The sequence below is a fragment of the Toxotes jaculatrix genome, chromosome 9 (genome assembly GCF_017976425.1).
Source record: "Toxotes jaculatrix isolate fToxJac2 chromosome 9, fToxJac2.pri, whole genome shotgun sequence".
Lineage (NCBI taxonomy): Eukaryota > Metazoa > Chordata > Actinopteri > Toxotidae > Toxotes > Toxotes jaculatrix.
The window spans coordinates 14,395,690-14,420,572 of NC_054402.1; the positions used below are offsets into that span (position 1 = coordinate 14,395,690).

General features: G+C 35.8%; 2 protein-coding genes across 4 annotated transcripts; one reads left to right on the forward strand and one right to left on the reverse strand.

The window, feature by feature from the left end:
- Positions 1 to 3,906: 3,906 nt before the first annotated feature.
- On the reverse strand, positions 3,907 to 7,770 carry LOC121187536 (GTPase IMAP family member 9-like). The gene is made up of 2 exons (XM_041046814.1): positions 7,504 to 7,770; positions 3,907 to 6,211 (listed from the first exon to the last, which is right to left on the reverse strand). Exons 1-2 carry the CDS (start codon positions 7,574 to 7,576, stop codon positions 5,241 to 5,243), a joined length of 1,044 nt encoding a protein of 347 aa, XP_040902748.1. The 5' UTR covers positions 7,577 to 7,770; the 3' UTR covers positions 3,907 to 5,240.
- A 981-nt stretch (positions 7,771 to 8,751) lies between these two features.
- Positions 8,752 to 14,553, forward strand: yif1b (Yip1 interacting factor homolog B (S. cerevisiae)). 3 transcript variants are annotated; one of them, XM_041046815.1, is made up of 8 exons: positions 8,752 to 8,904; positions 10,466 to 10,568; positions 10,850 to 10,979; positions 11,148 to 11,252; positions 11,819 to 11,955; positions 12,184 to 12,339; positions 12,599 to 12,692; positions 12,974 to 14,553. In XM_041046815.1, the coding sequence occupies exons 1-8, from the start codon at positions 8,859 to 8,861 to the stop codon at positions 13,127 to 13,129; spliced, it is 927 nt and encodes a 308-aa protein (XP_040902749.1). In that variant the 5' UTR covers positions 8,752 to 8,858; the 3' UTR covers positions 13,130 to 14,553. The 3 variants fall into 3 exon arrangements, with proteins under 3 accessions (XP_040902749.1, XP_040902750.1, XP_040902751.1); XM_041046816.1 differs by having other exon boundaries at positions 8,754 to 8,895; XM_041046817.1 differs by having other exon boundaries at positions 8,759 to 8,880.
- The last annotated feature ends 10,330 nt before the right edge of the window (positions 14,554 to 24,883 follow it).

The window sequence follows — 24,883 nt, forward strand, 5'->3', positions numbered from 1 at the left end:
GAACAGATGGCTATCAGATGAGGCTTTCCATCAAACTCCTTCAGTCAGACAGGGTTCACGTGTGGAGCAGACAGGCTCAGTAACAACAATCAGGGACTTAAAGGGAAATACCGCTCTATCCAGAACCCAGAGAGTGAGACCCTGAATCTGCTTTTTGGACAGAGATATGATTTGGTCTACAACTCATAAACTGAAATTGAGTGGTTGTGTGGAGGCTTTGAGAAGGATACAACACTGTTTACCGTAACTTCAGAGTGTGTTGTTGATTTACTACCACTGAGCAGACAGATATCATGCACCATAGGACTGCTGAACATGTCATACTATAAGACATCTTCTGCCCAGATAACAAATTAAAAATTTTAGCTCAACATATGCCTGGGTCCTCGGCCTGAGTCTGGGCCATGTACTGTCACATCTGGACTGATTCCGGCTGTTTTTCTCCAGTGTTGTCTGTCAGCCAGAAGATTTCCTGTGTGTACGCCAGAATTGGTCCAGATGTGGAAGTAGGATCTGATGATGATGCTGTAGACCTGGGCCGCGGAACCAGGTGTATGCTGGGCCAAAAGAAAAAAAGCATGCTGCCCAAGTCTGGGCTGGATTTATTTTGTTGTTTAGGCTCCTATTTGTTACTTCACCTCACCCTTGATGCACCTTAGTTTCGTAAAATGTGTGATACCTTAAAGCTCAAGCCGCTCAGCAATTATGGGAATGAGAAAGATTATTGATTTTCCCTAACAATACCAGCAGATGGCACAATTTTACACTTAAGCAAGCAGCTCAAGGGCAAGCTGAGTGACAGCATGGTTTCAAATGTGATAAATCTTCACTGCTGCGGCAGGTGTCATCAGGAGCATCAAAATCATTTAAGCCATTTATAATGCTGGAATAATGTCACATGATCACTCGATTTGAAGAATTTAAATGCAAAAGTGGTGGCAAAATCTCAATAACACCATCTAGTGTTTGGCACCAGACCAATCTGAAACCTTTTATTCTTTACTTTTTTACAAGACATCGTTTTGACAGTAGCTAATTACATTTGTTGTGTGTTTCTCAATAATTGGATCGTCAAAATAATGACACCAATGACACTGAATCCTGCTCACTGCTCTTCCCATAAACGAATATCATGAATATCTTAACCCTTTAGACATTAATTATTTATGATTAAAAAAATTTTTAATTCATAGCTGTAAAAAAACATTCTCATTATCAACCCATCACCCATTATGTTTTGTGAAAAAGAAAAGAAAACATCTTAATGTTTCCTCTTGCAAACGGAGCAATAATGTAACAGTGGTTCAAAGCTGCAAAAAGCACATGCAGTAGAACTGTGCTTGCACTTAAAAGCTTTAGTGCAGTAATTACTTTCAAAATATATCCATAGGCTACATATCCCTGCATCCCACAAAAGGTCCTTGATTGTAACACAAAGCTCTGCCCTCAGGCTCCTTAAAGTGCAACATCCTAGGTCAGAGGAGACAGAGGAAAAAAAAAAAAAGGGGACGATAGCATCCTTCCATGATGCAGAGTAACAGAATAGATGAAACTGCTGCAGTGACTGTGACAGGAGGAAACAAACACACCAGATAGGTGTGACAACATACATAGGTGGCTCGAAACACTTCCCTCATTTTTATGAAGATTTTCATGAGAGGTTTAACTTTGGAACTAAGTCTTCCTCTCAAACTCAAAAGCCTGGCATACAATGTATGTATGTATGTATGTATGTATAATGAAGTATAATGCAATTTCTAAATTACGAACTGTTCTGAAACTGGAAGAAAAATCATTAAAATTATACTTTGTATAGGTACAGAATCTGCTGTGCACAACTAAGGAATGAGGGAAGGAAGGCAAACAGTTTAGTTTAAGGCAGGCAAACAGCAGACGTTCTCAACCTCAATACATTACATTTTTATGGCTCATGGATGTTTCACGGTACTTAGTGAAAAATTTGTTAAAATGACAGGAGGACCACAAAACAGCAAACTTGCATGACTCAGCTGTTAAGATAAAGCATGCTTGCGTGTCTTCTTTTGGAGAAGCCACTTTGCAGTCTCTTTCTGAATCATCTCTGTATGTGTGTGCTGTCTAAAAGTGTATATCCAGAATGCATATTTGTACTTTACAAATGTTCAAAAACTTTTCTTACACTCCAATGACTCAATGTATGCAGCTACATTTCATTCCCAAGTAATTTTCTTTGCATTTTCTTGTTGAGAAAAATAGAACCCGCAGCATCTGCACTGTGTCTGTTCTTGTCACAACTTCATACTTTACACAATGTTTTATCTGACATGACAAAACTGCCTGGCACTGCTATTGTAACAACAACATTAAAGAAGATTACTCCTCCTTAGTAAAGAACTTTTGGAGTTCATTGGCTGAAAGTCCTTAAAGTAAGACCTTGACAGAGCGACGTATTTCCGCTTCCTTACCTGTGCTGCCATCAGTGATAACTCCATTATCCCCGGATCGATGGTCGCCAGCCTGAGTGTGTGAAGAAACCACACTTTGTGGGTAAAGGAAGTGCTGCCAGGCAGAGCAAAGGAGAAGAAAAGAAAGACTACTCGGAAGCTTCTCCAAAACTGAACTGCTGTGCTTTGCTGGATGAGCGCAGTTGTGGTTGTGCTACATAACGACACAGTGAACGCTTTTCATGCTTCATGGAAGAGTTTATTCACTCAGCACATCTCTCTCTCTCTCTCTCTCTCTCTCTCTCTCTCTCTCTCTCTCTCTCTCTCTCTCTCTCTTTCTCTCTCTTTCGCTCTCTCCCTTTTTCTCTCTTTCTTTCTCTCCACTCTCTCTCAATCCTTTTTTCTCTGTATGGATGTGGATGTTGGGCAGGGGTAAACTTGCACTTGAAACATGTCCGGCAAACCATGCAGAATTATTGATGCTGGTGTGACTTTGGCACATAAATTCTTTTGACACTGTGAACCCCATACATCTTCCTGCTACCACTTCCTTTTGGTTGAAATTCATAATCTCAAAGGTGGATGCTTGAATTATTCATCTCCATTTGAAAATATATATAAAAATCATTTTTGTGCTTACATGTGCTTGCTATAAACTAAAACTCTTCTTAGTTTATAGCTGATATATAAAGCACAGGTAAATGGTTTATAAACCACAAATGAGGCCATTAGTTACAGCTAATCAGCCCTATGCCAAGAAAATTACATTTAATCACAGTCTGTTTTCATACAGTAGCTGAACAGCAGAAAATAGCAAACTATCTTGTCTGGGAGCCACCTAACCTACATTATCCATCTGGCTCTTTGTGTGAATTTGTGTGTGAAGGGTGAGGGGCACCTAAGTATGTAAACTATAATGTGGGGTAAAAAAAAAACCCTCACACAAATACTCTTTACACTTTACAACACACACACAAAATATTTTGCTCAGATACAGTCGGGCACACATGCACACACCATTTTTTTTCTTTGCTTCTTTGTGCTTCAAATGTGCTTGTCACTGTTGCTGAATTTAATTTCCAAAGACAGATTCACCCCGAGCCACTCATGTGTCTCCAGTGTCACCGCACACCAAGCTGTTAACTGTAGACCTCTATTGTACTCTCTGGCCTTTGGAACAATTACTACCGCATGAGAAAACCCCTCAAAATAGTCCCTGCTCTGGCTTTTGTGTGTGTTTTGAAAGTAAAAGCAAGAAAATGACTGTACATTTATGTGCCCTGCATGTGCATGTGAGTGTGTAGGCATGTGCATGTTAGTCAGGGCTGCTTTGGAGCAATGTGTGGCTCAGTACAGTCCGTTTAAACAGAGATGGTCATTTTCCCTGAGGGCCAGTGAGTCCAGCTGTCAGCTGAGAGAGTGACACAAAGTCATTTTAAACAAAAGAGAGAAGAGGAATATAGACTGATAGAGACAGGAAACAAACAATTTTATAATTTTATTTGTTCACACAGATTGCTTTGTAAATTAGAGTGCTTTGTTTGTGTATTATACAGGACTACTGTCTGCCTGTGTGCCTGCAGTATTTCCATGTCTCTTCTCATTGTGAACAGTTCTTTGCAACGCATCCACTTCCCATCTGTCTGCAACAGCTCTTTGGCATAGATAGCAAAAAACACTTTGATGTCACTGTAGCCATTAAAAGACACTTCATAAATGTGACTGTTACTTGCCCACCTGAGGCTTTACACACAGATACACACACACACATACACATACAAACAGATGACTAAAATGAACAAAATGCTAAATGCAGCTTTTGTCTGATTTCTCTTTTTCTTTTGCTTCTTGTACATTATGAAAAGCAAAAATCTTTTACAATAAACTGTACAGGCACAAAACAAGTGTGGATAATTTGAGAGAACACATACATAATAATAATTTTAAGCAAAACCTTTACATAAAATTGCTAAATTCCATGGATCAATGAATTGTGGATATGGCTTGTTGTCACCAGGGGGCAGCACAACAAGCTGTGCATGAACACTGAAGATATCATTTTATAAAACTGATAGATCATGTGTGTTAGCAAACTGTTTCCTATTTAGACCTCCAGTAAAAACTGAGAGTCATTAGCATTCATTTGGAGACGTTTTTCTGTCCACGTGATAAATGTTAGTCCAATATTAACTCTAAACTTTAGCTCTGGTTTGGTCCCTATAATCTCCTGAGGAAAATTCCTGGATCTTTCTATGCCCAGATCTTGTTTTGTGCATGGGCAAGCAGCTTCCAGTAGATTTGTCACAGCATACTTGCTAAAAACAGGGAGAGTTAAACAAAACATTGAAGTTGCTGGTCATAAAACTAGAACAATGATTTGAAAGAAGCTAAAATGCACTGTAGAGTTAGGTAATAATCATCATGATCAGTGACTGCTTTCACATGAAATGCCACTCATTCCTGTGTTAATGTAAAAATATTGTTGTGTGCAGCTTTAAGTTACATGTTTCCATGTCAGACTTCAACATAACTATGTCTGATGGCATGCAATACTAATGCTGAGTAGAATCTAAGACTCAGTTGTTGTTTCATCCAAACCTGTGATTGTGGGTTAATCGTCGGAGTTTGTTGGCAACAGCTGCTTCCAACAAACATTGCCTATCATAGTTTGTAACAAGTATGCAATGACAGCCAGCAATGAAAATATTTTGACTATGACAGCACAGTCTGCCATAGAAAATGACACAAAAAAGAATGGTCAGTACATTTCTGCTCTTGAGTATGCTGACCATGTCACTGCAGCACTTGCAATATGTTTTATTGGACAGCACATTTATTTTTCAGAGCTATTACCGCTGATGGTGCCAAGGCTCCCGCTACTGCCCCAACCACTCCACCCACTACTGCTCCAATGCCCATGCAGAGTGGACCTCCAGCAGCTGCTGCTGCACCCCCTATTACAGCACCCGCTTCAGCAGTCGTCACAATCACACCACCTACAATAAATTTGTTTTTCTTCTCAGCCTTTTCTCTTGATTTTCTTGTATAAGATTTGTCAAGCCTGTTTAGTTTTTCCTGCAGCTTTTCTCCTTCATATTTGCCCCTCAGTTTTTCCTCTTCTCTGCGTTTTTGCTCAGCATTGGCCTTCAGGATCCTCTCTGCTTGTTCTTGGATCAATCTCTCAGCCTCCTGGAACATTGCATTTGTGTAAAATGTTCCTCTATTACGACCGACCATCCGTCTTACCTTTGCAAGTAGCTCAGGTACCTGAGTGTCACTGGGAGCAGTGTTACTGAAGACATGATATCGCCCTTTACATTTAGCAAGAAAACTGCTAAGTGGTTGACTTTGACTTACAAATTCTTTAATGCTCATGCTTTCCAGCTTCTCGCCATGGGTAAAGAGAACCATGAAGTAATCTGCAGCCTTGTCACCAAACGTCATCTGCAGGAGTTCAACAGTTTCCTGTTCTTCCTTTGTGAATCTGTCCACCTTGATCACAATCAGGAACACATGAGGACCAGGAGCGCAGAGAGAGATACATTCACTCAGCTTTCTGAACACCTCGTCGTCTTTGTACCTTGTGTCATAAATTCCTGGTGTGTCAATCACTGCAACCGTGTATCCACACACCACTCCTCTGGCCTTCTCACACTCTGATGTCACAGACACTGCAGTGGGGGCTGACCTAAAAACCTTTGAATTTAGGATGGTGTTTCCCGATGTGCTCTTCCCATTTCCTGTCCTTCCAATCAGCACCATTCGAATTTCTTCATGTGGAGCAAAATCTACAAAACAATGTGGGAAATGCCTTCAGTAGTTTGCTAGTTGCAGTGAATATTGACAGTGTCCTAAAATACTTTTAGTCAGTGTGGTCAGCTGTACCATGTTTTAATGGCGACAATGCAACAAGAGTATTAACTTTCACAAATTTTATTTGAATTTTCAGTTGGTGCAGTGGCTGTGCCTGCCAGTAGTTCAGTATTTTGAGAAAGGCATTTCTTTCTTTCTCTCTGTAAGTTAGATTAGAGGAGTGATGCCATTCTAATATCTGTTGATATTAAAATACAACTCCACCACTTTAGTTTAACATTGCCAGAATCATGAGTAGTTGATTAGTTGATTTTGATGCAATCAAAGTCAAGACAGCAGAAACACAGATATTGTGTTTTTTCATTCCACACATTTTTCTTCCCTGCCAAAACCTACACCTACATTACCATCCAACTTGACTGCAGACGTTTTGTTAAGATTTGTGAATGTTATGCCAACAATTTAGCCAGTGTTGCCAGACTGGTGAATTTTTCGCCCAGTTGAGCTACTCAAGTTCCTATAATTTGGACTACTCTTTGTTCGGTTTCCACCTACAAAATGTTCGGTTATGTTCCAGAGATTTTCCAACTGCGAGGGAGAAGCGGAGGGAGGCAGAAATACTGCTTGAGGTGAAAGAGACAGGTGCATGCAAGTGCAACAGGAAGTTAGTTATTCTAGTTTGGTCCACTTGTCAAAATGATGAGCAGCTGCAACAGCAGAAGCTATGACAGCAACTTCTGGAGGCAAATTAAAATTGGCACCTTTAAAACCCTCAGCACAAGAAGTAAATGTTCTGTCACAAAATATATTTCTTTCTTTTCCTTTATTCAACAAAGTAAAAGTCTTATCACAGTTGTTTTTCAAGAGACCTGGCACATGGCTAAGATGACAACATAAAACTATTTCTACAACACAATACAAAGAACATAAACTAAAATAACTGTCACACGCTGCAAAAGATTGGAGATAACATCTTGTTAAGATTTGAGAGTAGTTCTTGCAGTAGAAAGTGGCAAGAAAAGAAAAAGGAACATAACATATAATACTGATAATATATTATTTCAAATTCTGGTAATTATATACTATTTTGTTTCAGATTTTCATTTGAATGTTTCGGTCCTAGTTACCTTTCTTCAGTTCATTATCATTGTATTCATCCTACATCTGGCATTTAAAGGATGAAATGGAAAAGAAACAGTCAATCATTAAAAACTGAAGTATAGTTAAATAAACAAAATACTAAAATAGGTGAGAAAGGGCAGATTACCTTTGTTCTTGTTCCTCACGGTTGCCTCCTGTGCAGCAGGTGTCAGCCTTTTACTCTGAAGATCGCGAGCCATGGTTTTACAGATTTCACACCGATGTCTAAAAGTTCTGTCTAATTTCTAACAGTTCTGCTTTCTTCGGTACACATGTGAGCACTGAATCTATTTGGAGACAAATGCTATATAACCACTGTTAAGTTGGCAGTTTTCCATCAACCTTATCATCAACCATCAAGTCGAATCTCATTCCATGAGACTGGCTTCTGTACGGCAAGTCTGTTGTTTATGAAGTTAGAGAAACAGAAGGTATGAGAACATAACCTGCCTATGTAACCAGGAAATAACTTAAGTGATTCAAATCACCAAAGTGGCAATTTGCTGGAAGGTGTGGGGGAAAAAATATGCGCTATGACTGACATGACAGTGTTCATGGTCTTATCATCGATCTCCAATCACAGTAGAGCCAGAAAAGGTGTTTCTTCTCGTCAGCTATCTTGTTTACTCGCAAACTTCCCATCAGCACAGACACATTTACTCTCACGGCTGAAAACAGGAATGTGGCTGGTCCTGTTTCAAAGACTGGTACCTTTCAATGTCTCAGTCTGTGGAAATCACCATGGCCATTCTTCCCGTGATTATTGTTATTATTATAGGTGTTTCTTTTTTCAATGTCAAGATTAGGAAAAACAGGATGTAATGCAACATATATTGTGAAAACATTCCAGGAAAAGTATCAGAAAAATGTGATGTTTGTTGAGGTAAAGAAAATCTTGATCGTGTGCTGACTAAAAAGTTAAGCTTGTGTCATAAGATTAAATAGTGGAAACAGAATGAAAGTTGAGTGTTAAACCTTTTAGTAAAACCTTTTAATTTGAAATGTTGTTGGAGATATAGTGCGAACAAGGTAAGAGGGACTTTATCTGACCTGACAAGATATCCTCGTGACAGGGTGGACTTGTCATGTATATATACTGTATATGTTACAGAGACCAGGACATGTTGAGGCAGTGTAAAAAGAAGAAGAAGAAGAAGAAGAAAATGTGAAAAAAAGAAAGGATATTAGGGAGTGAAGGCTGTGGACGGAGGAAAATGCAACTCAATTACTCAATTTTAAGAGAACTGGACACTGACTAAGAAAGACTAAATCCATGGGGGGCAGTAGTGCAACATCAAGGATGTCAACTGCCGTAGAACCTGAAAGAAAACGAAGAAGAAGAAGAGGAAAGCGTTTACTTCCGTGTAAATTTTATGAATGACTCTAACTTCCCTGTGAAGCTTGCTAACTTAGTACAAGCCGCTGCTCGGTGGAGTTTGTGATTTGACAGCCACTGCCACCGCCACCGCAAAGTTAGTCCTAATGGATTATACTGCAACTCAAAGTGGGTTCAGACAGCGTAAGTTACGTACGTGGCTTTATCGATCAAGTCAGTTTTTACCGTTACCGGCTGCATGTGCACGGTTTGTGCTTGGTAGCTCTCTGGCGTACAACGTAAACGGAGCATGAAACGCTGGAAACATGTTAGCCTGCTGCTTTCAGTCGTCGGTTGCGAATTCCCCTAAACAAGTTGTAATGACACAGACAACTAAATGTGAAATTTAAGTCCACCAGCGTGAATAACAGTATTAGCTAAATAAATGGGAATTGGTAGCCGATAGCTAGCCCGCAAGCTATTAATAAGCGTAAGCTAAGTTACCAATGCTAACTAACGAGCTAATTTACCTAACGTTATACGGTTTATGCTGGATAACCGGAGTCTCTTGTACTTACCGGCGTCTTTTACATCTCATTTATTTCCTCCCTTGTGTGGAGGTTTGTGTTTGTTGACTGTGGGAGATATTTTTAAAGACAGAATAACCCAAACGGTGGTTACGTTATATACATTATGTTACGTTAGCTCTCGTTTCCAGGCTTCAGTCTCAGGTTTAGGAGAGGCATTGACATTATTTAGTTCTCCAGGCGTGTTATTTTTGACTCGGACACATAAGCAGGGATGATCATTGAGGTTGTACCCTCACAATACATTTGGTTTAACGTTAGGTCCCTTCAGACAGACGACAGTGCATCACAAAAATGAAAACAAGCCCTCTCTTCAAGTCAAGCACACACCTGAATAATCTTATTTATTTTTATTTATTTATTAAAATACTGGAGAGGGTGTTTCTGTGTGGGCTGTGCTGTAGTTTTTGTGTCATATCCATTATGCTTTCTTCATATAATTTGTCTGGGATGACAGGGAAATGAGGTCCAGACTAAAGCTGTGGCCCTTAAGAATGATGTCATCTGCTCTCGTGATAAGTGTGTGATAAGATATTTACTCCCTCAGGGAATGGAGTTCAAGAGCTCCTTTTTCCTGCACAGAGAACTGTGTGACTGCGCACAGTCATTAATGAACAAACTTTGTTAAAATACATGTGTATTTTGAAATTGCATGATGCTAAAGTCAGTTTACACTACACTCATGTTGTAGCGTAGCAAGATTAGGTGTATGCACTATACAGTGTCTTTGAAAAATGGTTAATGTCTTTGATATGCTTACAAATTGCTAGGTCAAGACAAAACAGAAATTTGAAAGGGTAAATTTGAAACAATGGAAAGTAGCCTAAACCTTCCACCAGTGTTTGTGCATATCATGTCACAACTGTATTGCTGTATTGCATGTAACACTAGTCAGAAACTAACAAGAAAATCTGATAAATATTACCTTGTACACAGGGCAACTGGTGTGGTGTGGCTGACTGATCTTAAATGTCCAATATGCTGAATATCACTTAAACAGCCGAGAAGGTCGAGGGATGCATGCTGATTTCTTTGATTTTCCTGTTAAGTGTGCCAGCATTTTGCTTGCTTTACTAATTCTGTACACCATCCCCCCCAAACTTTTAAAAGGTGATCTAAGAGGTGCAGATCTCCCCTTCTTTGTTTGACATATTTCTTTTATTCAACCATTGTTTTGTGCCACCCAGAACCTAATATGCGTCTGAGGAATAGCTCCATGGACGGTTCAGATGGCAGCCAGCTGTTTGAGGATACGAGTGGAGCTGGGTCTGGATCACAATCATTCTACAGGTGGGAGCCCTGCCAAACATTAAACCACTGAGTCAAGAGCTATTGAGACAAAAGTGGTATTTTACAACATCAATCAATCACATCATGCCCTCTAAAATAAATTTTTAACTCTTTGAACAGAAATGGTAACAACAAATAATCCTAATTTACCTTTTGTTTCTTCAGCTTTCACAGTCTTATGTATCATCTGTTCTCAATAGATTTAACTGTGTATTTGTATTAGTTTAGCTGATAAATCACTATGTTCTTCCAGCTTATGCATTTTCTCGTCGTGTTGGCAGGAACCAGCAACCCGGGCCTCAGGCAGCAGGATTTCCTGGCCAGTCCCTCCTGTCAGACCCCATGTCTAACTTAGCCATGGCATATGGCAGCTCTTTGGCATCCCAGGGTAGGGAGATGGTGGATAAGAATGTAAGACTGACTCACAAATATTTCCACAAATTAAAAAAAATTGTTGATGCATCAGGTCAGAGCAAATCCAGACATAACAGAAAGGCCACATGAAATATAGCCCACATTGAGTGGTTGCATAAACATGGAAAAATAATGCGTGTGTCTGTGGCTGTGTGCTTGCTTCAGCTGGACAGGTTCATCCCAATTTCTAAGCTGAAATACTACTTTGCTGTGGACACAGTGTACGTGGGGAAGAAGCTGGGTCTCCTGGTTTTCCCTTACATGCACGAAGTAAGTCTGTTTACACCTCCGAAATGTAAATTATTCTGTTCTCTTTTGTCACTTTTCTAGACATGATTGTATGCATGTGAAAATATGCACTTCTAGTTCTGCCTGAGGCTGCTGTAGTTAAAATTTCTTTAAAAAGTAAACCAGACTCTTCAGTATATAGTATGTTTTTCTTTTTTTTTAGCCTACAGATATACCCTTCAGCCTATGTTTTCAGTGGCGCTTTGAGATGTTTTTTTTTTCTTTTTTAATGTAGAATCTGCAGAATTTCAATTCAATTCAATGCAATTTTATGTATATAGCACCTTCCACAATCAAAATGGTTTCAAAGCACTTTACAGAGACCCAGAGCCTGACCCCAGAGCAAGCACTTAAAACGACAGTGGCAAGAAAAACTCCCTTTTAACAGGCAGAAACCTTGAAGTAAACCAGCAGTCTGTTTTGAAAGTCATACTGTAGATAAAATATTAAGGCCTATACCTGTGAAATACTACATGATTTCAGCCCTTGAATTGAATCATAAATTAAACATTAAGTGGGTTTAAAGTGTGTGATCCTATGTGTTGCAGAACTGGGAGGTGAGCTACCAGCAGGACACTCCAGTGGCTCCACGCTTTGATGTGAACGCTCCCGATCTTTACATTCCTGCCATGGGCTTCATCACGTATGTCCTGGTGGCTGGACTGGCCCTCGGCACACAGAACAGGTACACATACAGTATATACATGTTCTTGTTTTTTTTTTTCTTTAATCAAAGTGATACAGGTTTGGAAAAGACTCACAAATCAAACGCTTTATGATCATTTGATTCTTTACCTACAAAATAATTATTAACAGCTATGTAGCAGATTTCCACCTCATACAGATGGCAGACATGTTACTATTAGAGGCAACCTCACTGCAAGTTCACTGTACTATTTTGTGTTCCCCTCAGGTTTTCCCCAGAGCTGCTAGGAGTTCAGGCCAGCTCAGCGTTGGTGTGGTTGGTCATGGAAGTCCTGGCAGTCCTGCTGTCGCTCTACCTTGTGACCGTAAACACAGACCTCACGACCATAGACCTGCTGGCCTTTTCTGGCTACAAATATGTTGGGTATGTACATCATCTTTCTTGGTTTGTGTTTACAATTGTGTCACTCTCTGCTGCCTCTTATCTCCCCTTATTGCTTGTTTTTCTTTATTTTGTTCAGTTAAAGAGGGCTAATTTTCGCTTGAACGACCCTACGGAAAAGAAACAAAACATTTATTAATTCTTGTTTTTCGTTTTATTGGTAAAAAAAACCCACTAAGCATCCTTGTATGTTATTTCTAACCCGTGCCTGTGTGTGTCTCTAAACTTTCTGTTTATTCAGGATGATTGTAGGTGTAGTGGCAGGCCTGTTATTTGGGAAACCAGCGTATTATCTCTCTCTACTGTGGTGCTGTGCCGCCATCTTTGTCTTTATGGTGAGTAGAAGAGCTTATGTGTTGATCTTATTTGACAGATTTCCTGTTTACAAATAAGGGAGGACTGGCAGCTTGTGGTGGAAATAACACAGACTTTGTCTAATCCAATTGGGTCCACAGCTTCCTTCTTGAGATATTGAACGTTTTTCAATCAATCTCTTTATAGCACACAGATCGTCCTTCACCTCCATTCATGACAGCTGTTGTGAGTTTTCAGCCTCCTGTCTGCACACACATCTAAAAATAATATGCAGAAAGGTAAATAAATCTTCTCTCCTCAGATCCGCACTCTGCGTCTGAAGCTCTTATCTGAGGCGGCAGCAGATGGGAAGCTAGTGAGAGGAGCCAGAAATCAGCTAAGGATGTACCTCACCATGTCTATAGCAGCGGCACAACCCATCTTCATGTACTGGCTCACCTACCACCTCATCAGATAAAACCTGGAACACACATTTATTTATGTAGAAGATGAACTTGGCTGTCCGAATGCCATCTCACCTGTAACAAAAAAGAAAAAAAACAAAACAAAACAGTCAACACACACATCAGAGAGCCTGGACATGGACGAAACACACAACAGTTGTCTGGATATCACATCACTTCCCAGACTTAGAGACAGAACTACACATTCACAAGACTGTTTACGCATGGAGAAAAACAACACATGCTACAAGACGATTTAGAGAAGATGTGCGGCTTTATTGCCTTTTCTCTCACAGCACCGCCCTATGTCATTAGTATGGCCTTTTTTTGTCTTTTTTTTGGTGTAATGTCTTCAAAAATTTGTAGCAAGAGCAAGTGGCTTTAAGTTGTTTTTCTATACTGTGCAATTATTTGTTAATTGTGTTTTTTAGAAATATTTAAGTGCATATGTTTGTTTATAGCAAAAGTATTATTGCTGATGTTACTCTGGTCTGATATCTCAGTGATGTTTCTGAGCCGACAGAGAGGAAAAAGCACACTAACCTCTCACAAACCGTCCATTAAATGTCAACAAAGAGCTCAAATCCAGGTTTAAAAGTGATGAAGTGTCTCTGCTTTGATGTGTGGATTGGACTGAGAAAGGTCTCAGACAGTTCTGTCAATGTTGGTAAACAAGGATTATCTCTTTGGTTTATGAATGTGGGTGTAATGTCACTCCATTTTCAGTTTTCATGTTTTTTTTTGTATGTGCTTTGATACATGTATTAGCTTTGCTGCCGGAAAACTTTTGAATAGAAATATCAAAAGTCACAGCAACATTAAGGCGTAGATTTTCTTTTAAAAACCAGGTAAATTATTTACTGCTTTTCATATTGAAAGTCAGATGGAATAAAGAAAGGGAAGAGGTGTGATGGTCTGTTCTGTGAAAACTGTTCTCATCTTCTTGAGATACTTGAAATGCTTAAACGTCGGAGATGAGCATTGTGCTTTAATGTGCTTGTGAATCATCTAGTGTCACTATGAAACATCCTGTCTATGCTTTTATTTATGTAGCCAGTGTTAACTGAAATCAGGGTTGGATTCACATTCACTTAATTTAATTTAGGAATCTTCAAAATTCAGGATTTTTTTTCAATTCAATTTTCCTTAAGTGAAACAACATTGTTGGATGCTAAAATGCTTATCTCAGTTAACTGAGGTGCCAAAAAAAATGTCAAAATGATTTTGCAAGTGCTCATTTGAATAAGAATTGTGAAGTTGCAGCATCTCTAATGACTATCTATGTACATGCAGCCGATTATTTATATACATTTTCTTTTTCATAATTAAAAATGACTGGATCCTAGCCCGGAATGTCAAAGTAGGCAGAAAGCAAAGAGCCTATCAAATCAAGCCACTGAAATGATATGATGACTGATAAATAAAGTCTGACTTGTGGAGCTGCTGAAGTGTGAGTTCAGTTATGTGTGCCCGAATTATCGATTCATAGATTAATCGTGACGCGACACTTGACGATTTAGCATCGATTCATAAATGTTCAAAACTCGATTCTTTTAATAACGAAAGTGCAGTAGTCGGAAAGAAAAAAAGTTGTGCGTGCCCCCTGAGCACGTGACAACGTGGCGTCCGATAGCGATAGGTTATCCTTTCTCGCCAGATTTTCACCGATTTTGACGCCTTACTATACTATGACATTTTTTATGACTTTTGGAGGTCAAAAAAATTTTTGACTTTTTTTGTCCGATTTTGACGCCTTACTATACTATGACGTTTTTTATGCCTTTTGGAGGTCGAAAAAAATTTTGACTTTTTTTGTCCGATTTTGACGCCTTACTATACTATGACGTTTTTTATGACTTTTGGAGGTCGAAAAAAATTTGGACTTTTTTTGTCCGAAAAAAATGCCTTACTATACTATGATGTTTTTTATGACATTTTGAGGTCGAAAAAATTTTTGACTTTTTTTGTCCGATTTTGACGGCTTCCTATACTATGACGTTTTTTATGACATTTTGAGGTCGAAAAAATTTTTGACTTTTTTTGCCCGAAAAAAGCGCCTTACTATACGATGATGTTTTTTATGACTTTTGCAGGTCGAAAAAAATTTTTGACTTTTTTTGTCCGATTTTGACGCCTTACTATACTATGACGTTTTTTATGCCTTTTGGAGGTCGAAAAAAATTTTGACTTTTTTTGTCAGATTTTGACGCCTTACTATACTATGACGTTTTTTATGACTTTTGGAGGTCGAAAAAAATTTTGACTTTTTTTGCCCGAAAAAAATGCCTTACTATACTATGACGTTTTTTATGACATTTTGAGGTCGAAAAAATTTTTGACTTTTTTTGTCCGATTTTGACGGCTTACTATACTATGACGTTTTTTATGACATTTTGAGGTCGAAAAAATTTTTGACTTTTTTTGCCCGAAAAAAGCGCCTTACTATACGATGATGTTTTTTATGACTTTTGCAGGTCGAAAAAAATTTTGACTTTTTTTGCTCGAAAAAAACGCCTTACTATACTATGACGTTTTTTATGACATTTTGAGGTCGAAAAAATTTTTGACTTTTTTTGCCCGAAAAAAACACCTTACTATACTATGACGTTTTTTATGATATTTTGAGGTCGAAAAAATTTTGACTTTTTTTACCCGAAAAAAACGCCTTACTATACTATGATGTTTTTTATGACATTTTGAGGTCGAAAAAAATTTTGACTTTTTTTGCCCGAAAAAAACGCCTTACTATACTATGACGTTTTTTATGACTTTTGGAGGTCGAAAAAATTTTTGACTTTTTTTTGTCCGATTTTGATGCCTTACTATACTATGACGTTTTTTATGACATTTTGAGGTCGAAAAAAATTTTGACTTTTTTTGCCCGAAAAAACGCCATACTATACTATGACGTTTTTTATGATATTTTGAGGTCGAAAAAATTGACTTTTTTTGCCCGAAAAAAATGCCTTACTATACTATGACGTTTTTTATAACATTTTGAGGTCGAAAAAAATTTTGACTTTTTTTGTCCGATTTTGACGCCTTACTATACTATCACGTTTTTTATGACATTTTGAGGTCGAAAAAATTTTTGACTTTTTTTGTCTGATTTTGACGCCTTACTATACTATGACGTTTTTTATGACATTTTGAGGTCGAAAAAATTTTTGACTTTTTTTGCCCAAAAAAAACGCCTTACTATACTATGACGTTTTTTATGATATTTTGAGGTCGAAAAAATGTTGACTTTTTTTGCTCGAAAAAAATGCCTTACTATACTATGACATTTTTTATGACATTTTGAGGTCGAAAAAAATTTTGACTTTTTTTGTCCGATTTTGACACCTTACTATACTATGACGTTTTTTATGACATTTTGAGGTCGAAAAAATTTTTGACTTTTTTTGTCCGATTTTGACGCCTTACTATACTATGACGTTTTTTATGACTTTTGGAGGTCGAAAAAAATTTTGACTTTTTTTGCCCAAAAAAAACACCTTACTATACTATGACGTTTTTTATGACTTTTGCAGGTCGAAAAAAATTTTGACTTTTTTTGCTCGAAAAAAACGCCTTACTATATTATGACGTTTTTTATGACATTTTGAGGTCGAAAAAAATTGTGACTTTTTTTGTCCGATTTTGACGCCTTACTATACTATGACGTTTTTTATGACTTTTGGAGGTCGAAAAAATTTTGACTTTTTTTGTCCAATTTTGACGCCTTACTATACTACGACGTTTTTTATGACATTTTGAGGTCGAAAAAAATTTTGACTTTTTTTGCCCGAAAAAAAGGCCTTACTATACTATGACGTTTTTTATGACTTTTGGAGGTCGAAAAAAATTTTGACTTTTTTTGTCCGATTTTGACGCCTTACTATAGTATGACGTTTTTGATGACATTTTGAGGTCGAAAAAAATGTTGACTTTTTTTGTCCGATTTTCACGCTTTACTATACTATGATGTTTTTTATGACTTTTGGAAGTCTAAAAAAATTTTGACTTTTTTTGTCCGATTTTGACGCCTTACTATAGTATGACGTTTTTTATGACATTTTGAGGTCGAAAAAAATTTTGACTTTTTTTGCCCGAAAAAAACGCCTTACTATACTATGACGTTTTTTATGACTTTTGGAGGTCGAAAAAAATTTTGACTTTTTTTGTCCGATTTTGACGCCTTACTATACTATGACGTTTTTTATGACATTTTGAGGTCGAAAAAAATTTTGACTTTTTTTGCCCGAAAAAAGCGCCTTACTATACTATGACGTTTTTATGACATTTTGAGGTCGAAAAAAATTTTGACTTTTTTTGCCCGAAAAAAACGCCTTACTATACTATGACGTTTTTTATGACATTTTGAGGTCGAAAAAATTTTTGACTTTTTTTGTCCGATTTTGACGCCTTACTATACTATGACGTTTTTTATGACATTTTGAGGTCGAAAAAAATTTTGACTTTTTTTGCCCGAAAAAAGCGCCTTACTATACTATGACGTTTTTATGACATTGTGAGGTCGAAAAAAATTTGGACTTTTTTTGCCCGAAAAAAACGCCTTACTATACTATGACGTTTTTTATGACATTTTGAGGTCGAAAAAATTTTTGACTTTTTTTGTCCGATTTTGACGCCTTACTATACTATGACGTTTTTTATGACATTTTGAGGTCGAAAAAAAATTTGACTTTTTTTGTCCGATTTTGACGCCTTACTATACTATGACGTTTTTTATGACTTTTTGAGGTCGAAAAAAATTTTGACTTTTTTTGTCCGATTTTGACGCCTTACTATAGTATGACGTTTTTTATGACATTTTGAGGTCGAAAAAATTTTTGACTTTTTTTGTCCGATTTTGACGCCTTAATATACTATGACGTTTTTTATGACTTTTGGAGGTCGAAAAAAATTTTGACTTTTTTTGTCCGATTTTGACGCCTTACTATACTACGACGTTTTTTATGACATTTTGAGGTCGAAAAAAATTTTGACTTTTTTTGCCCGAAAAAACGCCTTACTATACTATGACGTTGTTTATGGCATTTTGAGGTCGAAAAATTTTTTGACTTTTTTTGCCCGAAAAAAACGCCTTACTATACTATGACGTTTTTTATGACATTTTGAGGTCGAAAAAAATTTTGACTTTTTTTGTCCGATTTTGACGCCTTACTATACTATGACGTTTTTTATGACATTTTGAGGTCGAAAAAAATTTTGACTTTTTTTGTCCGATTTTGACGCCTTACTATACTATGACGTTTTTTATGACATTTTGAGGTCGAAAAAATTTTTGACTTTTTTTGTCCGATTTTGACGCCTTACTATACTATGACGTTTTTTATGACATTTTGAGGTCGAAAAAAAATTTGACTTTTTTTGTCCGATTTTGACGCCTTACTATACTATGACGTTTTTTATGACATTTTGAGGTCGAAAAAATTTTTGACGTTTTTTGCTCGAAAAAAACGCCTTACTATACTATGACGTTTTTTATGACTTTTGGAGGTCGAAAAAAATTTTGACTTTTTTTGTCCGATTTTGACGCCTTACAATACTATGACGTTTTTTATGACATTTTGAGGTCGAAAAAAATGTTGACTTTTTTTGCCCGAAAAAAACGCCTTACTATACTATGACGTTTTTTATGACATTTTGAGGTCGAAAAAAATTTTGACTTTTTTTGTCCGATTTTGACGCCTTACTATACTATGACGTTTTTTATGACATTTTGAGGTCGAAAAAAAATTTGACTTTTTTGTCCGATTTTGACGCCTTACTATACTATGACGTTTTTTATGACTTTTTGAGGTCGAAAAAATTTTTGACTTTTTTTGTCCGATTTTGACGCCTTACTATACTATGACGTTTTTAATGACATTTTGAGGTCGAAAAAAATTTTGACTTTTTTTGTCCGATTTTGACGCCTTACTATACTATGACGTTTTTTATGACATTTTGAGGTCGAAAAATTTTTTGACTTTTTTTGTCCGATTTTGACGCCTTACTATACTATGACTTTTTTATGACTTTTGGAAGTCGAAAAAAATTTTGACTCTTTTTTTCCGATTTTGACGCCTTACTATACTATGACGTTTTTTATGACATTTTGAGGTTGAAAAAAATTTTGACTTTTTTTGACCGAAAAAAACGCCTTACTATACTATGACGTTTTTTATGACTTTTGGAGGTCGAAAAAAATTTTGACTTTTTTTGTCCGATTTTGACGCCTTACTATACTACGACGTTTTTTATGACATTTTGAGGTCGAAAAAAATTTGGACTTTTTTTGCCCGAAAAAACGCCTTACTATACTATGACGTTTTTTATGACATTTTGAGGTCGAAAAATTTTTTGACTTTTTTTGCCCGAAAAAAACGCCTTACTATACTATGACGTTTTTTATGACATTTTGAGGTCGAAAAAAATTTTGACTTTTTTTGTCCGATTTTGACGCCTTACTATACTATGACGTTTTTTATGACATTTTGAGGTCGAAAAAAATTGTGACTTTTTTTGTCCGATTTTGACGCCTTACTATACTATGACGTTTTTTATGACTTTTGGAGGTCGAAAAAAATTTTGACTTTTTTTGCCCGAAAAAACGCCTTACTATACTATGACGTTTTTTATGACATTTTGAGGTCGAAAAATTTTTTGACTTTTTTTGCCCGAAAAAACGCCTTACTATACTATGACGTTTTTTATGACATTTTGAGGTCGAAAAAAATTTTGACTTTTTTTGCCCGAAAAAACGCCTTACTATACTATGACGTTTTTTATGACATTTTGAGGTCGAAAAATTTTTTGACTTTTTTTGCCCGAAAAAAACGCCTTACTATACTATGACGTTTTTTATGACATTTTGAGGTCGAAAAAAATTGTGACTTTTTTTGTCCGATTTTGACGCCTTACTATACTACGACGTTTTTTATGACATTTTGAGGTCGAAAAAAATTTTGACTTTTTTTGCCCGAAAAAACGCCTTACTATACTATGACGTTTTTTATGGCATTTTGAGGTCGAAAAATTTTTTGACTTTTTTTGCCCGAAAAAAACGCCTTACTATACTATGACGTTTTTTATGACATTTTGAGGTCGAAAAAAATTTTGACTTTTTTTGTCCGATTTTGACGCCTTACTATACTATGACGTTTTTTATGACATTTTGAGGTCGAAAAAAATTTTGACTTTTTTTGTCCGATTTTGACGCCTTACTATACTATGACGTTTTTTATGACATTTTGAGGTCGAAAAAAAATTTGACTTTTTTGTCCGATTTTGACGCCTTACTATACTATGACGTTTTTTATGACATTTTGAGGTCGAAAAAAAATTTGACTTTTTTTGTCCGATTTTGACGCCTTACTATACTATGACGTTTTTTTATGACATTTTGAGGTCGAAAAAAATTTTGACTTTTTTTGTCCGATTTTGACGCCTTACTATACTATGACGTTTTTTATGACATTTTGAGGTCGAAAAAAATTGTGACTTTTTTTGTCCGATTTTGACGCCTTACTATACTATGACGTTTTTTATGACATTTTGAGGTCGAAAAAAATTTTGACTTTTTTTGTCCGATTTTGACGCCTTACTATAGTATGACGTTTTTTATGACATTTTGAGGTCGAAAAAAATTTTGACTTTTTTTGTCCGATTTTGACGCCTTACTATACTATGACGTTTTTTATGACATTTTGAGGTCGAAAAAAATTTTGACTTTTTTTGCCCGAAAAACACGCCTTACTATACTATGACGTTTTTTATGACATATTGAGGTCGAAAAATTTTTTGACTTTTTTTTGTCCGATTTTGACGCCTTACTATACTATGATGTTTTTTATGACATTTTGAGGTCGAAAAAAATTTTGACTTTTTTTGCCCGAAAAAAACGCCTTACTATACTATGACGTTTTTTATGACATTTTGAGGTCGAAAAAAATTGTGACTTTTTTTGTCCGATTTTGACGCCTTACTATACTATGACGTTTTTTATGACATTTTGAGGTCGAAAAAATTTTTGACTTTTTTTGTCCGATTTTGACGCCTTACTATAGTATGACGTTTTTTATGACATTTTGAGGTCGAAAAAAATTTTGACTTTTTTTGTCCGATTTTGACGCCTTACTATACTATGACGTTTTTTATGACATTTTGAGGTCGAAAAAAATTTTGACTTTTTTTGCCCGAAAAACACGCCTTACTATACTATGACGTTTTTTATGACATATTGAGGTCGAAAAAATTTTTGACTTTTTTTTGTCCGATTTTGACGCCTTACTATACTATGATGTTTTTTATGACATTTTGAGGTCGAAAAAAATTTTGACTTTTTTTGCCCGAAAAAAACGCCTTACTATACTATGACGTTTTTTATGACTTTTGGAGGTCGAAAAAAATTTTGACTTTTTTTGTCCGATTTTGACGCCTTACTATACTATGACGTTTTTTATGACATTTTGAGGTCGAAAAAAATGTTGACTTTTTTTGCCCGAAAAAAACGCCTTACTATACTATGACGTTTTTTATGACATTTTGAGGTCGAAAAAAATTTTGACTTTTTTTGTCCGATTTTGACGCCTTACTATACTATGACGTTTTTTATGACATTTTGAGGTCGAAAAAAAATTTGACTTTTTTGTCCGATTTTGACGCCTTACTATACTATGACGTTTTTTATGACTTTTTGAGGTCGAAAAAAATTTTGACTTTTTTTGTCCGATTTTGACGCCTTACTATAGTATGACGTTTTTTATGACATTTTGAGGTCGAAAAAAATTTTGACTTTTTTTGTCCGATTTTGACGCCTTACTATAGTATGACGTTTTTTATGACATTTTGAGGTCGAAAAAAATTTTGACTTTTTTTGTCCGATTTTGACGCCTTACTATACTATGACGTTTTTTATGACATTTTGAGGTCGAAAAAAATTTTGACTTTTTTTGCCCGAAAAACACGCCTTACTATACTATGACGTTTTTTATGACATTTTGAGGTCGAAAAAAATTGTGACTTTTTTTGTCCGATTTTGACGCCTTACTATAGTATGACGTTTTTTATGACATTTTGAGGTCGAAAAAAATTTTGACTTTTTTTGTCCGATTTTGACGCCTTACTATACTATGACGTTTTTTATGACATTTTGAGGTCGAAAAAAATTTTGACTTTTTTTGCCCGAAAAACACGCCTTACTATACTATGACGTTTTTTATGACATATTGAGGTCGAAAAAATTTTGGACTTTTTTTTGTCAGATTTTGACGCCTTACTATACTATGATGTTTTTTATGACATTTTGAGGTCGAAAAAAATTTTGACTTTTTTTGCCCGAAAAAAACGCCTTACTATACTATGACGTTTTTTATGACTTTTGGAGGTCGAAAAAAATTTTGACTTTTTTTGTCCGATTTTGACGCCTTACAATACTATGACGTTTTTTATGACATTTTGAGGTCGAAAAAAATGTTGACTTTTTTTGCCCGAAAAAAACGCCTTACTATACTATGACGTTTTTTATGACATTTTGAGGTCGAAAAAAATTTTGACTTTTTTTGTCCGATTTTGACGCCTTACTATACTATGACGTTTTTTATGACATTTTGAGGTCGAAAAAAAATTTGACTTTTTTGTCCGATTTTGACGCCTTACTATACTATGACGTTTTTTATGACTTTTTGAGGTCGAAAAAAATTTTGACTTTTTTTGTCCGATTTTGACGCCTTACTATACTATGACGTTTTTAATGACATTTTGAGGTCGAAAAAAATTTTGACTTTTTTTGTCCGATTTTGACGCCTTACTATACTATGACGTTTTTTATGACATTTTGAGGTCGAAAAATTTTTTGACTTTTTTTGTCCGATTTTGACGCCTTACTATACTATGACTTTTTTATGACTTTTGGAAGTCGAAAAAAATTTTGACTCTTTTTTTCCGATTTTGACGCCTTACTATACTATGACGTTTTTTATGACATTTTGAGGTCGAAAAAAATTGTGACTTTTTTTGTCCGATTTTGACGCCTTACTATACTATGACGTTTTTTATGACATTTTGAGGTCGAAAAAAATTTTGACTTTTTTTGTCCGATTTTGACGCCTTACTATAGTATGACGTTTTTTATGACATTTTGAGGTCGAAAAAAATTTTGACTTTTTTTGTCCGATTTTGACGCCTTACTATACTATGACGTTTTTTATGACATTTTGAGGTCGAAAAAATTTTTGACTTTATTTTTCCGATTTTGACGCCTTACTATACTACGACGTTTTTTATGACTTTTGGAGGTCGAAAAAAATTTTGACTTTTTTTGTCCGATTTTGACGCCTTACTATACTACGACGTTTTTTATGACATTTTGAGGTCGAAAAAATTTTTGACTTTTTTTGCCCGAAAAAACGCCTTACTATACTATGACGTTTTTTATGGCATTTTGAGGTCGAAAAATTTTTTGACTTTTTTTGCCCGAAAAAAACGCCTTACTATACTATGACGTTTTTTATGACATTTTGAGGTCGAAAAAAATTTTGACTTTTTTTGTCCGATTTTGACGCCTTACTATACTATGACGTTTTTTATGACATTTTGAGGTCGAAAAAAAATTTGACTTTTTTTGTCCGAAAAAAACGCCTTACTATACTATGACGTTTTTTATGACATTTTGAGGTCGAAAAAAATTTTGACTTTTTTTGTCCGATTTTGACGCCTTACTATACTATGACGTTTTTTATGACATTTTGAGGTCGAAAAAAATTTTGACTTTTTTTGTCCGATTTTGACGCCTTACTATAGTATGACGTTTTTTATGACATTTTGAGGTCGAAAAAAATTTTGACTTTTTTTTGTCCGATTTTGACGCCTTACTATACTATGATGTTTTTTATGACATTTTGAGGTCGAAAAAAATTTTGACTTTTTTTGCCCGAAAAAAACGCCTTACTATACTATGACGTTTTTTATGACTTTTGGAGGTCGAAAAAAATTTTGACTTTTTTTGTCCGATTTTGACGCCTTACAATACTATGACGTTTTTTATGACATTTTGAGGTCGAAAAAAATGTTGACTTTTTTTGCCCGAAAAAAACGCCTTACTATACTATGACGTTTTTTATGACATTTTGAGGTCGAAAAAAATTTTGACTTTTTTTGTCCGATTTTGACGCCTTACTATACTATGACGTTTTTTATGACATTTTGAGGTCGAAAAAAAATTTGACTTTTTTGTCCGATTTTGACGCCTTACTATACTATGACGTTTTTTATGACTTTTTGAGGTCGAAAAAAATTTTGACTTTTTTTGTCCGATTTTGACGCCTTACTATAGTATGACGTTTTTTATGACATTTTGAGGTCGAAAAAAATTTTGACTTTTTTTGTCCGATTTTGACGCCTTACTATAGTATGACGTTTTTTATGACATTTTGAGGTCGAAAAAAATTTTGACTTTTTTTGTCCGATTTTGACGCCTTACTATACTATGACGTTTTTTATGACATTTTGAGGTCGAAAAAAATTTTGACTTTTTTTGCCCGAAAAACACGCCTTACTATACTATGACGTTTTTTATGACATATTGAGGTCGAAAAAATTTTTGACTTTTTTTTGTCCGATTTTGACGCCTTACTATACTACGATGTTTTTTATGACATTTTGAGGTCGAAAAAAAGTTTGACTTTTTTTGCCCGAAAAAAACGCCTTACTATACTATGACGTTTTTTATGACTTTTGGAGGTCGAAAAAAATTTGGACTTTTTTTGTCCGATTTTGAC

Excerpts from the sequence above, each read along its gene's own strand:
- LOC121187536 (XM_041046814.1), bottom strand. The coding sequence starts at position 7,576 with ATGGCTCGCGATCTTCAGAGTAAAAGGCTGACACCTGCTGCACAGGAG. Across the intron at positions 6,212-7,503 it reads CGTGAGGAACAAGAACAAAG|ATTTTGCTCCACATGAAGAA; the intron begins GTAATCTGCCCT and ends ATTGTTTTGTAG.
- yif1b (XM_041046815.1), top strand. The coding sequence starts at position 8,859 with ATGGATTATACTGCAACTCAAAGTGGGTTCAGACAGCGTAAGTTAC. Across the intron at positions 12,340-12,598 it reads TCTGGCTACAAATATGTTGG|GATGATTGTAGGTGTAGTGG; the intron begins GTATGTACATCA and ends CTGTTTATTCAG. Across the intron at positions 12,693-12,973 it reads CCGCCATCTTTGTCTTTATG|ATCCGCACTCTGCGTCTGAA; the intron begins GTGAGTAGAAGA and ends TTCTCTCCTCAG.